We start from the raw sequence: 14,002 nt of genomic DNA on the forward strand, positions 1-14,002 counted from the left end.
GTTTCTGACTGTGAATGATTGGAAATTTGAATACAAGAAGTAGGAATAGGCTATGTGGCCTTTGATTCTTTATGAATACAATCATGGTTGATCTGATATTGGACCAACTACTTAGTTGTGTCTTCACACCCATAACTGTTAACTTAATTCAAAAATGTAGGTGCATTTGAAGACTTGCCATCGACATCTGTGGCGTTAGAGAATTCTACAAGTCACAGCTTTCTGATAGATCTTCTCCATTGTCTTGGTCATAAACAGTTGACCCCTTATTCTGAAGTTATGCCTGTAGTTTTAGATTTCCACCTCAAAAAATCTCTGTGTCTTATCTTCCCAGTAGATTTCCTTCAGAATTGTTAGACCTCTTCTCTGTTTTCTAAATTACAGAGTGTAATGCAACCTGCTCTAACACTCCTTGTAAGATAACTTTTACATCCCTGTGTTCTGCAGAAGAAAGAAATTGTTAGATAACTATTTCATTATTAAAGTCTGTTTTTGCTGTATTGGTAATATCTTGCACAGTAGTTATCATTTTAACAATTAAATGAGGAATCAGTTGGGGGCTTTAACCTGCTAACTTCCCAACACATTATGCTAGACATTTGTAATATCTGTACGCCTTTTAAGCAGAGAGCATTTAATTTTGGCTTCCCTTTCTCAGCCCTTTCTCTTTTTATGTGGGTTAACAGAAAGAACCTCATCCAGTGTTTGAATATAGTTTGTTGTTTTTCAGATCAGAAGGTGGAAGACGGAAAGGGTACATGGGACATTTAACACGGATAGCCAATGCTGTTGTACACAATGCTGAGAAGGGGCCAAACAGTGCATTAATAAATCAGCTGCTAAAAGGTATTATCCATTTGTATATTTTGTGACTATGCTTCAGGACGTTTTGAACTATTTTATTTAGACTGCATTTTTTGTTGACAGTTTAAAAAAAATGAAATGGCAGCTTAAATTTTAATGTTCATTTGGCAAGAGAGACATGCAATTATCTCCCATGTGCTTAGGTGAGATACTGTCCTTTGTTTTCTATTGGTGAGCAACTTGAAACAGACTAGATCTCATTAAATAACCAGTGACCTTTAGCTTTTGGTTTCTGCTGCATTGGCTCAGCTCTTAATGAACCTGATTAAAGTTGCTGGAGGAAGAAGTGGCTACCATATATACTTTAAAGTCAAGTTTATTCAAAGTGGAGTTTATTATCATATGGACAAGTACAATGGAAAACTTAGTTCAGTGGCCACTTTATTTGGTGTACCTATAACCTGCTGATTAATGCAAATATCAAATCAGCATATCATGTAGTAGCAACTCTGCGTAAAAGCATGCAGACGTGGTCAAGAGGTTCAGCTGTTGTTCAGGCCAAACGTCAGAATGGTAATAAATGTGACCTATAATGGTGCTAGAAAGTTTGTGAATCATGTAGAATTTTCTCTATTTCTGCATAAATGACCTACAATGTGATTAGATCTTCATGCAAATTCTAAAACTGGAGAACCCAATTAAATAAAATATACAAAAAAACATTATACTTATTCATTTATTGAGAACTATGATCAAATATTACATGTATTTGTTGGGAAGAAGTGAACCTTTGCTTTCACTAATTGGTGTGACCCACTTGTACAGGAATAACTTCAACCAAGCATTTCCGGTAACTGTTGATCAGTCCTATACATCGGCTTGGAGGAGCTTTAGGCCATTCTTCCTTACAAAACTGCTTCAACTCTGGTATATTGGTGGGCTTCCTAGCATGAACTGCTTGTTTCAGATCTTGCCACAACATTTCTATGGGATTAAGGTCAGGGCTTTGACTCAGCCATTCCAAAACACAAATTTTCTTCTTTTTCAACCATTTTGTTGTTGATTTACTGTTGTCTTTCGGATCATTGTCTTGTTGCATAATCCAGCTTCTATTAAGCTTCGGGTGATTGAACTGCTACCCTGGCATTCTCCTGTAAAATGTCTTGGTAGAATTTTGAATTCACTGTTCCCTCAATAATTGCAAGTTGTCTAGGCCCTGAGGCAGCAAAGCAGCCCCAAACCATGATGCTCCTTCCACCATGCTTCACAGCTGGGATGAAGTTTTGGTGTTATGTGCAGTACTCTTCTCACCTCAAACATAGCAATGTGCATTTCTGCCAAAAAGTTCAACTTTTGTCTTACCTGTCCACAAAACATTGTCCCAGAAGCATTGTAAAATATCCAAGTGGTCTTTTGCAAACCTGAGACTTGCAGAAATGTTTGTTTGTGGAGAACAGTGGTTTCCTCTGTGATGTCTTTCCATGAACACCTTTCACGACTTCAGCAAGTTCTAGAGATTTCTACAGGTTTTTTGCTGTTACCCTAGGGTTCTTTTTCACCTTCTTCAGCATTGCAAGTTGTGCTCTTGGTGTGATCTTTGCAAGATGCCCACTCCTAAGGAGAGTAGCTACAGTAGTAAATTTTCTCCATTTGTAGACAATTTCTCTTTCTGTGGACTGATGACCACTCAGGTCTTTAGAAATGCTTTGTAGCTTTTTCCAGCTTCGTGCACCTCTACAATTCTTCCAAGACCCTCTGAGAATTGTTTTGATCGAGGCTTGATACACATAAACAGATCTTTTTTGAGAAGAGCAAACTCTGTCGATAACCTGACTTTGTGCATTTTTTTTATATGGCAGGGCACTTCTACAACCCACACCACCAATCTCTTCTTATTGATTGGAACACTTGACTCCAAATAGCTTCTGTAGAAGGCATTACCCAAGAGGTTCATGTACTTTTTCCAACAAATACATGTAATATTGGATCATTTTTCTCAATAAATAAATGAGCAAGTATAATGTTTTTGTGTTATTTAATTGGGTTCTCATTATCTAGTTTTAGGACATGCATGAAGATCTGATCATAGTTTAGGTCATATTTACACAGAAATAGAAAGAATTCTTTAGGGTTCACAAACTTTCTACCACCACAGTAAGTGATTTTTGATCATGGAATGATTGTTGGTACCAGACGAGATGGTTTGAAGTATCTCAGAAACTGCTGGTCTCCTTGGATTTTTACTCACAACAGAATCAGAATTCTCTGGTGTCATGGAGTTTACAGAGAATAGTGTGAAAAACAAATAAAAAAGTATCCAATGAGTGGCAGTTCTATGGGTGAAAATCCCTTGTTAATGAGAAAGATCTGAGGAGAATGGTCAGACTGATCCAAGCTGACAGGAAGGCAACAGTAGTGTGCAGAAGAGCATCTCTGAATGCAGAACATGTTGAACCTTGAAGTGGATGGGCTACAGCAGCAGAAGACCACAAACACGTTCAGTGGCCACTTTATTAGGTACAGGAGATAACTAATAAAGTAGCGTCAATGTTTAAACAGCATTCATCAAGGAAACCTATTACAACTCAGCATTCTGGAGTTCACTTCTCATGCCAACTGTAAGGAGTCTGCACCTCCTCCCTGTGAAATGTTTGGGTTTTTCCTGGCTGCTCTGATTTTCCCTCACAGTCCAAAGACTTATCAAGTAGGTTAGTTGGTCATTGTGATTAGGTCAGGGTTAATTGGTTTTGTCGGCAGTTACTGGGGCAGTGTGGCTCAAAAGACTGGAAGGGTCTACTCCGCACTGTATTGCTAAATAAAATTAAATCAAACAAGTTTTTTTAACCATTTTTTGGAAGAAAACGATTGGAACAAATTAAGTCAATATTAGTGCAAAGTTGCTAAACTGTTGTAGTCTTAGTGCTTTGCTGATTGGTTCAAGAACTGAATAGTTGCAGGGAGGTAACTGTTCTTAAATCTAGTAAACACGAGGAAATCTGAAGATGCTGGAAATTCAAACGACACACACACAAAATGCTGGTAGAACACAGCAGGCTAGGCAGCATCTATAGGGAGAAGCGCTGTTGATGTTTCGGGCCGAGACTCTTCATCAGCAATTGCTCAACCACCGACTGTGACTCTAGCCTTGAACTCCAGGCTGGGTCTTCACATGCTGCGATTGTGACTCCCGTCTCCCCTTCCTCCACCACCACTCTGCAATCCCCTCTCCCTCAGATCCCATCGTCAGCTCCAGGGCCTCAGAGGCTCCATCTTCCTCTCACCCCAACCCTCCCCTCTCCACCGACACTACCAGCCTCCCTCCCCCCTCTGATCCCATCTCTTATCCGTGCCGGGTCTTTACCATTCCCTCCGACCTTCAACTCTCTGAGGCAGAGCACTCTGTCCTCATTAAGGGCCTCACCTTTGTCCCCCTTCGCCCACACCTCAGTGAGTTCTGTGTACGCCATGACGCTGAACTCTTTTTCCGCCAGCTCCATCTCCGAGCTTACTTCTTTGACAAGGACTCTCCTACACCCACCAATGACCCCTTCTCCTTTCTTCAACCCTCCTCCTCTTCATGGACACCCAACTCTGGTCTTCTACCTTAAATCTAGTAGTGTGGTTTTCAGGCTTCTGTACTTTCTACTCAGTGGTAACTGTAAAAAGATGGCATGGCCCAGATCATGGGTATCTTTGATAGATGTTGCCTTCTTGAGATAGCATCTCTTGTATGGTAGGGAGGAAGTGTCTTTGTAGTGGGCTGAGTCCATTGCTCTGCAGTGCTATGTTATGTAGCTTCATTACTATACGTCATTGAATTACTGAATTTCTTCATAATTTAAATGTGTTTGAGAAGTGTGTATATATAGTTAAATGAAAAATACTCTAACTAAAACTTTATAAATGAATAGCAAAATATAGTTTAACATATTGAAAATGTTGCCTGTCCTGAAGGATGGTCTTGACCTAAAATACATAAGTCTACTCATTTCCATAGAAATTTTGTGTGTGTGTATTGCCGTGTATTTTCTCCTCCTTGAATTTTACTAGATGAATCAGACTGACCATAAGACCGTAAAATATAGATGAAGAATTAGGTCACTTGGCTCATCGAGTCTGCTCCCCCATTTCATTATACTGATATTTTTTTCCATCTCAGCCCCAGTCTCCTGCTTCTTCCCTGTATCATTTCATGCTCAACTAATCAAGAATCCGTCAATCTCTGCCTTTAAATATACCCAATGACTTGGCCTCCACAGCTGCCTCTGGCAAAGAATTTCACAGATTCACCACTCTCTGGCTAAAGAAATTCCTCCTCATCTGCATTCTAAAAGGATGTTCTTCTATTCTGAGGCTGTGTCCTCTGGTCTTGCACTCCCCCGTCAGCGAGAAACAATCTCTCCACATCCACTCTGTCAAGGCCTCCTTTGAACCCTCTCCAATGTCAGCACGTTCTTAGGTAAGGGGCCCGAGACTGCTCACGATACGCCAAGTGGGTCCTCATCAGTTCTTTATATTCTGGTCCTTTCAAATGAATGGTAAGATTGCATTTGCCTTCCTTACCACTGACTCAACCTTCTAATTTACCTGTAGGAATCCTGCATGAGGACTCCTAAGTCCCTTTGTGCCTCATATTTTTGAATTTTCTCTCCATTTAGAAAATAGTTTACCCTTTTACTACTTCTACCAAAGTGCATGACCATACACTTCCCAACACTGTATTCCATCTGCCACTTCTTTGCCCATTCTCATAATCTGTCTTAAGTCTGTCTGTAGCCTCTCTACTTCCCCAAAACTACCTGCTCCTCCACAAATTTGGCCACAAAGTCATCAATTCTGTTACCTAAGTCATTGACGTATAACATAAAAAGAAGTGGTCACAAGACAGACCCCTGTGGGACACCTCTAGTCACTAGCAGCCGACCAGAAAAGGCTCCCTTTTTTCCCCACTCTTTGCCTTCTGCCATGCCAGTATCTTTCCTATAATACCATGGGCTCTTGTTAACGGTGTCAATGATCTTCTGAAAATATAAGTGCACAACATTCACTGATTCTCCTTTGTGTACCCTGCTTGTTATTTCTTCAAAAAAAAATCCAACAGATTTGTCAGGCAAGATTTTCCCTTAAGGATAGCTATGCTGACTAAGACATATTTTATCATGTGCCTCCAAGTACCCTGAAAACACATCCTTAACAATCGACTCCCAACATCTTTCCAACCACTGATGTCAGATTAACTGGCCTATAATTTTGTTACTTCTGTGTCTCTCTCTCTCTCTCGCTCTCTCTCTCCCGCCTTGAAGAGTGGAGTGACATTTGCAATTTTCCATTTTTTCAGAACCATGCCAGAATCAATCGAAAGATCATTACTAATGCCTCCACAATCTCTTCAGCCACATCTGGGGTGTACACCCTCTGGTCCAGGTGATTTAACTACCTTCAGAACTTTCAGTTTCCCAAGAACCTTCTCCCTAGTAATGGTAACTTCACACACTTCTGACCCCTGACACTTTCAAACTACTGGCATACTGCCAGTGTCTTTTACAGTGAAGCTTGGTACAGATTACTTATTCAGTTTGCCCACTATTTCGTTGTCCCCCATTGCTACCTCTCCAGCACAACTTTCCAGTGGGCTGATATCTATTCTTGCCTTTCTTTTACACTTTATGTATCTGAAGGAACTGTTGATATCCTCTTTAATATTATTGGGTAGCTTATCTTCATATTCCATTGTTTCATTCTTTATGACTTCCCAATCCTCTTAATTTCCCCACTAATCTTTGCTCTATTATATGCCCTCTGTTTGGCTTTTATGTTGGCTTTGAAACATAGAAAACATACAGCACAATACAGGCCCTTCGGCCCACAAAGTTGTGCCGAACATGTCCCTACCTTAGAACTACCTAGGCTTTACCCATACCCCTCTATTTTCCTAAGCTCAATGTAGCCATCCAGGAGTCTCTTAAAAGACCCTATTGTTTCTGCCTCCACCACCTCTGCCAGCAACTCATTCCACGCATTCACCACTCTCTGCGTTTTTAAAAAAAAACAACTTACCCCTGACGTCACCTCTGTACCTACATCCAAGCACCTTAAAACTATGCCCTCTTGTGCTAGCCATTTCAGCCCTGGGGAAAAGCCTCTGACTATCTACACGATCAATGCCTCTCATTATCTTGTACTCCTCTATCAAGTCACCTCTCATCCTCCATTGCTCCAGGGGAAAAGGCTGAGTTCACTCAACCTATTCTCAAAAGGCATGCTCCCCAATCCAGGCAACATCATTGTAAATCTCCTCTGAACCCTTTTTATGGTTTCCATGTCCTTCCTATAGTGAGGTGACCAGAATTGAGCACATTACTCCAAGTGGGGTCTGACCAAGGTCTATATAACTGCAACATTACCTCTCGGCTCTTAAACTCAATTCCACGATTGATGAAGGCCAATGCACTGTATGCCTTCTTAACCACAGAGTTAACCTGCGTAGCAGCTTTGAGTGTCCTATGGATTTGGACCCCAAAAATCCCTCTGATCCTCCACACTGCGAAGGGTCTTACCATTAATACTATATTCTGCCATCATACGTGACCTATCAAAATGAACCACCTCACACTTTTTGAACTGCAGCTGCCGCACCTCTTGTTGGTCATAGTTGTATCATCCTGCTTATGGAATACTTTTTCCTCTTTTTGGGATGTGTGTATGCTGCACCTTTAGAATTGCTCCTAGAAATTGCAGCCATTGCTGTTATGCCATCATCCCTGCTGGCGTCCCCTTCCAATCTACTTTCCAATTCCTCTTTCATGCCTCTTTAACTCCCTTTAGTCCACTCTAATACTGATACATCTGACTTTAGTTTCTCCTTCTCAAATTGCAGGGTGAATTGTGTCATAGTATGATCACTGGCCCCAAGGATTCCTTTATCTTTAGCTCTCTAATAAATTGTGGTTCATTGGACAACACCCAATTTGGAATTGCTGAACCCCTTGTGGGTTCAACGGTAGCTGCTCTAAAAAGCCATCTTGTTGGCATACTAGAAATTTCCCCTCTTGGTATCCAGTACCAAATAGATTTTCCCAATCTACCTATTGTAACATTGCCCTTTTTGCATGCATTTTGTATCTCCCATTGTAATTTGTAGACCACATTATTACTACTGTTTGAGGGTCTATATATAACTCCCATCAGCGTCATTTTACCCTTGTAGTTCCTTAACTCTACCCACAATGATTCAACACCTTCCGACCCTATGTCACCTTCTAGTGATTAACTTTCGTTTTTTATCAAGAGCCACACCACCCCCTCTGCCTAACTGCCTGTCCTTTTGATATAGTGTGTATCCTTGGACATTAAGCTCCCAGCTATAGTGTTCTTTCAGCCACGATACATACATACATGCAAATCTGTAACTGTGCTGCAAGTTCTTCTACCTTATTCCATAAACTGCGCGCATTCAAACCTAACGCGTTCAGCCCTGTATTCACCCTTTTTCAATTTTGTCTGTAACCCATTGCAACTCATCCTGTTGACTGCATTTTTGCACTATCAATAGCCACTCTTGCCTCAGCAGGGACCTGGACCCATTGCATTTTGCTTATCGGCACAGTAGGTCAATGGCAGACGCAATCTCAATGGCTCTCCACATGGCTTTAGACCAGCTAGACAATACAAACACCTACATCAGGATGCTGTTCATTGACTATAGCTTAGCATTTTATACCAACATTCCCACAATCCTGACTGAGAAGTTGCAGAACCTGGGCCTCTGTACCTTCCTCTGTAATTGGATCCTGGACTTTCTAACTGGAAGACCACAGTCTGTGCGGATTGGTGAAACATACCTTCCTCGCTGATGATCAACACTAGCGCACCTCGGGTGTGTGCTTAGCCCACTGCTCTACTGTCTGTATACTCATGACTGTATGGCTAGGTGCAGCTCAAATACCATCTACAAATTTGCTGAGGATATAGCCATTGTTGGTAGAATCTCGGGTGGTGACAAGAGGGTGTACAGGAGTGAGATATGCCAACTAGTGGAGTGGTGTTGCAGCAACAACCTGGCACTCAACATCAGTAAGATGAAAGCTGATTGCGGACTTCAGGAAGGGTAAGACAAACGAGCACATGCCAATTTTCATAGAGTGGAGAGAGTGAACAGCTTCAAGTTCCTGGGTGTCAAAATCTCTGAGGATCTAACCTAGCCCCAACATATCAATGTAGTTATAAAGAAGGCAAGACAGCAGCTATACTTTATTAAGAGCTTGAAGAGATTTGGCATGTCAACAAATACACTCAAAAACTTCTATACTTTTACTGTGGAGAGCATTCTGACAGGCTGCATCACTGTCTGGTATGGAGGAGCTTCTGCACATGACCAAAAGAAACTGCAAAGGGTTGTAAATTTAGTCGGATCCATCTTGGGTACTAGCCTGCAAAGTACCTAGGATGTCTTGAAAGATTGATGTCTCAGAAAGGCAGCGTACATTATTAAGGATCTCCAGCACCCAGGGATGCTCTTTTCTCACTTACCATCAGATAGGAGATACAGAAGCCTGAAGGCATACACTGAGTGATTCAGGAACAGCTTCTTCCCCTCTGCCATCCAATTCCTAAATAGACATTGAAGCTTTGGACGCTACCTCAACTTTTTTTAACAAACAGTATTTCGGTTTTTGCACATTTTAAAAATTTATTCAATGTATGTAATTGATTTACTTGTTTATTTATTATTATATTTTGTTCTACTTTATTTATTACTTTTTTTGCTCTCTCTCTCTCTCTGCTAGATTATGTATTGCATTGAACTGCTGCTGCTAAGTTAACAAATTTCATGTCACATGCTGGTAATAATAAATCTAATTCTGATTCCTCGCTCAGTCTCACTACATAGTGCCTCTGTCCTGCAAACCAACTATCTCATCCTCAGCACTATCACTCTGGTATCCACCCCCTGCCAAATTAATTTAAACCCTCCCAAACAGCTCTAGCAAACCTGCTGCAATTATATTGGTCCTCCTTGGATTCAGGTATAACCCCTCCCTTTTGTACCAGTCATAGCTTCCCCAGAAGAGATCCCAAAGATCCATATGTCTGAACCCTCAGGCATGCAACTTACCCTCACTGGTGCATAGCACGGCCAGCAATATAGAGGTTAGCACCCTGGAGGTCCTGTTTTTCAGCTTCCACCTAGCTCCCTAAAATCTTTCTTCAGGACCTCTTCACCTGTCCTACCCATGTCATTTGTGCCAATATGTATAATGGCATTTAGCTGCTCACCCTCCCCTTGAGAATGCCATGGACTCAATTTGAGACACCCTGACCCTGGCATCTGGGAGGCAACATGACATCTGGGTGTCTCTATTGCAGAATCTCGTCTCTGTTCCTCTGACTGTCACCACTTCAGTCCTCTTCACCCCTCTTCTCTTCTGAGCCACAAAACCAGACAGCTCTTTCCTAGCAGGAAATAGTATCCAAAGTGGTACATGTATCTGAGGGGAATGGCCACAGGGGTACTCTGCACTGGCCGTCCATTTCCCTTCCTTCTGACAATCACCTGGTTTCCTGCCTTCTGCAACCCAGAGGTGACTACATCCCTGTAGCTCCTGTCATCTTCTCATTGTCCTGAATGGTCATCGAGCTACAGCTCCAGTTGCTTTATACGTTCTGAGGAACTGTAGTTCAGTGCATCTGGTGCAGATGTGGTTATCCTGGAGACTGAATGTTCCCAGTATTCCCACATCTCTCGCACACACAAAGCAGGAATAAAGAATTAAGAAAAAGAGAAACTTACTAGATACTTATCTCGTTCAAGCCTAATGAGCTTGGACTAACCAGTCCAAACACTAGCCCACTCACCAGAATGGCTGCTCTGCTTGTGCTTGCATTAATTTTATTTACCCTTTGTAATGAATCCTGCTTAGTGATTGATTGTGGCCCCAACTCCGAAAAACTGACGAGAAGTTTTGCCTTTTTAATATCGACTGCATGCCTTATTAAAAAAAGTAGCTCTCTACTTGGGGATTGTTGCTCAATGATAAGACAGGTCAAAGCATTTATGACTGAATTTTAAAAAATAATATTCTGTCCAAGGGCATCTCATTTTTGACCCCCATTTGAAGAGATTTACTGGATAATCAGGCAAACAAAATAATATTGCTGCAGATCTGTTTTCTGTTGCATCTCACCCAATTTTTTTAAAAAAAAGGTATGCTTAGAAATGGAAAAAGCTGAGGAGTGAGGGTTCACACCTTTGAATGTTTTATAGTGTCTCAAACTTGTGTTTTCAGATCTTGATGAAGACTACAGGGAAAGATGGGAGACATTTACCACTGGTTCATTAGCAGAAACCAATAAGAAAAATACTGTAGATTTGGTAAGTTTTGGAAAAATTTGAAATTAATTTGGCTATTCTCTTGAATTTGCATTGTTACGTAGGTGGGAGTAGAAAGTTTTTAATAATGAAGATTTGAAGTTGAAATCTATTTATTACTTGTTAATATTCAAGTATTAACTTGATTATTAAATTTTAACTTGTTAATACTTCAAGGTTGTAAGCAGTATTATTTGCAATGAGACAGGCTAAAGCATAGGGTTGTATTTGTGGTAAATGTGGAGTTTAAGTTTGAAAATGATCACTTTAGTTTCTTAGTATTTTATCAATTTATAAATGTATATTAGAATTACAGCTGCCAGCTTGGTTCTCATAAATGAATCTGCATGGACTAATTAATTATTCTCAAGTTTTTTTTAATCAAAATATTCCCATACTTTGAATTAGAATCTTAATTACATATTTTACATTATTTTAAAAATTTGAAGTTAGTGTCTTCAAACTACTCTGCAAAGTAAATTGATTGTCAATCTTAGAACTGGGTTCATAATTTCTATATTTTAGGCAGAATTTTAACTTTCTTTAAAGTGAGGTTATAGTTTAGAAATATGTAGGAATGCATGAATTGAAGTAAAATTGTGTTGAAAAGTTTAAGTTTACTAAAATATTTTCTGAAGAATGGAGAGTTTGTAAAACAGAAGAATGAAGCCATGTATGCTATATGTTTTTCAAGTACTAAATCTGAAAGAAGCTTGGAATTGTAAAATACATTAGAACTATTTGATATGGTAAGTTACTTGATGCTGATAGGAAATCTATTTTGAGTAGTGTGGAACTAGATGACTTACAGTGAAATCACTTGATTCTGTAAATTTTATTCCAGGTAAGCACACACAATATACATTCATCAAGTGATGATGAAGTTGATTTTAAAGAACAGGGTTTTGCTCCAGACTCAGGGTTACAGCAAGTAAGTAGTTGAACAATTTTATTTCACTTGCAAAACAGTAGTGGTTTGCATGAATATGAATAATATAAATTTTAAAAATATCAATGCAATAAATGCACTGTTTAGCAAAAAATTCATCATTTGTCCAATTTTCATTTCAGCTTCCAGTGTTTACTAAGCCCTTGCATCTCAATTTAATGGTTGTTGAAATTGGAACCAAAACTCGAATTTAACTGATTCATGACTGCTTAATATTTATCAAGAGTTTGGATGCTCACTATATAGTAAAATTATGATTATTTGCTATTCAACTTTATGGAACCTATGGTTGCTCACTTGGTTCTGATTCCTGCACTCCCTTCTGACTCACCAAGACCCCTGTACCTATGCTCCCTTTTGACCTCAGAAATATTACTATATTAGGCAACATTACAAAAAGAATTAAAACTTTTTGAAATAATATCTTATTGTTTAGAATATTTACCCATCCACTAAAGTCCCAGGCATGTCAGATGAATGCAGTTAAACTTGAACCTAATTTTTATTTAAGGCTTGAGGAAAAGGATACATCATCAATCAGGTTGCTTATCAAATAGAAATCCTCAAACTGCAATGAGTGAGTGAAAACTATAATCTGTCTGGTGAAAGGAGTATAATACTTGGTGACTGAAATGAAAATACATGGATAAATAAAATGTATTAAACTAAAATCTATCTTGTTAAACAAAATCAATCATTAAGTGCAAATCATAAACAGTTAGAATGATAGTCCTCTTATGAGTTTTCATTTTTATATCATAGAAGGCAGTTGCTAAATTTACTTTGAGGTTATAAGGTATTTAGTTAAACCTGTTTTGACAAGCATTTGGTACATTTTTAATCCAGGTATTTAAAAAAATCAGAGAACTCAAACTTGAAAGGTTGTTTTAGAAATATATCTTGTAGCTGTAAATGTTGAATCATTTAAAGCTGTGTAGCTTTGGTACCATAAACCACCGGAAAGATTATCACTATCCCTCTAAGGTCATCCAGCCTATTAAATTCTTTCTTGCAGGATTTTTAGCATCTGAAGGACTTCTTGTATTTAAGATTCCAAGAAGTTGAGATAATCATGGATTAAAAATTGGTCAGCAGATAGAAAACAAAATAGGAATAATTAAGCCTTTAGCTTGGCAGGCTGTGATTATTGGGGTCATAATGCCTTGCTACATTTACGTGAGACTGGAGCACTATGCATTAGTCTTACTGGGGTACTTTGGTCTCCTAATACCAAAAAAATGATACAAAATGCCATAGAAAAGAGTGTAGCAAAAATTCACTATCCTGGTATTTGGGAGGCATTTCTTTTAAATGAGGCAAGAGTGAGATAAATTGGACTTTGATCAGTAGAACAGAGAATTGCAAAGAATGATCACTATCAGCACAGGTGCACCATTAAGGCTTTGTGTTTAGCCCCTGCTTTACTCACTTTAAACTTATGATTGTGCAGCTGAGTACAGCTCCCATACCATATTTAAGTTTGCTGACAACAACACAGTTGTTAGCCAAGTCAGAGATGGTGACAAATGGTGGAAGAGATTGAAGACAAGCTTGAGTGGTGCCACAACAATAGCCAGCACAGTAGCGTAGCAGTTAGTGCAGCACCAGCAATCCGGGTTCAATTCTCACTGCTTGTCTATAAGGAGTTTGTACGTGCTCTCTGTAACTATATAAGCTTCCTCCCACATTCCAAAGATGTAGGGTTAGTGGTTAATTGGTCACAAGTGTATTGGGCAGCACAGACTCATTGGGCCTGTTACTGTGCTATATCTCTAAATAAATAATAAAAATAAAATTACTTCTCATTCAACATCAGCAAAACTAAACAGCTGATTATTGACCTCAGGTAGAAGAAGCCAGAGGTCCCTGAACCAGTCCTC

General features: G+C 39.6%; 1 protein-coding gene across 3 annotated transcripts in view; it reads left to right on the forward strand.

Annotated features, from left to right (window-relative positions):
* ppp6r3 (protein phosphatase 6, regulatory subunit 3) overlaps nucleotides 1–14,002 on the forward strand; it is a 137,715-nt gene that overhangs the window by 71,752 nt on the left and 51,961 nt on the right. For all 3 annotated transcript variants that reach the window (XM_059975923.1, XM_059975924.1, XM_059975925.1), the window contains exons 12-14: nucleotides 731–846; nucleotides 11,091–11,176; nucleotides 12,018–12,104. In XM_059975923.1, coding sequence (XP_059831906.1) covers nucleotides 731–846; nucleotides 11,091–11,176; nucleotides 12,018–12,104 — 289 coding nt within the window. The remainder of the gene's footprint in view (nucleotides 1–730; nucleotides 847–11,090; nucleotides 11,177–12,017; nucleotides 12,105–14,002) is intronic.

This window comes from Hypanus sabinus, chromosome 7, assembly GCF_030144855.1.
Source record: "Hypanus sabinus isolate sHypSab1 chromosome 7, sHypSab1.hap1, whole genome shotgun sequence".
Classification (NCBI taxonomy): domain Eukaryota; kingdom Metazoa; phylum Chordata; class Chondrichthyes; order Myliobatiformes; family Dasyatidae; genus Hypanus; species Hypanus sabinus.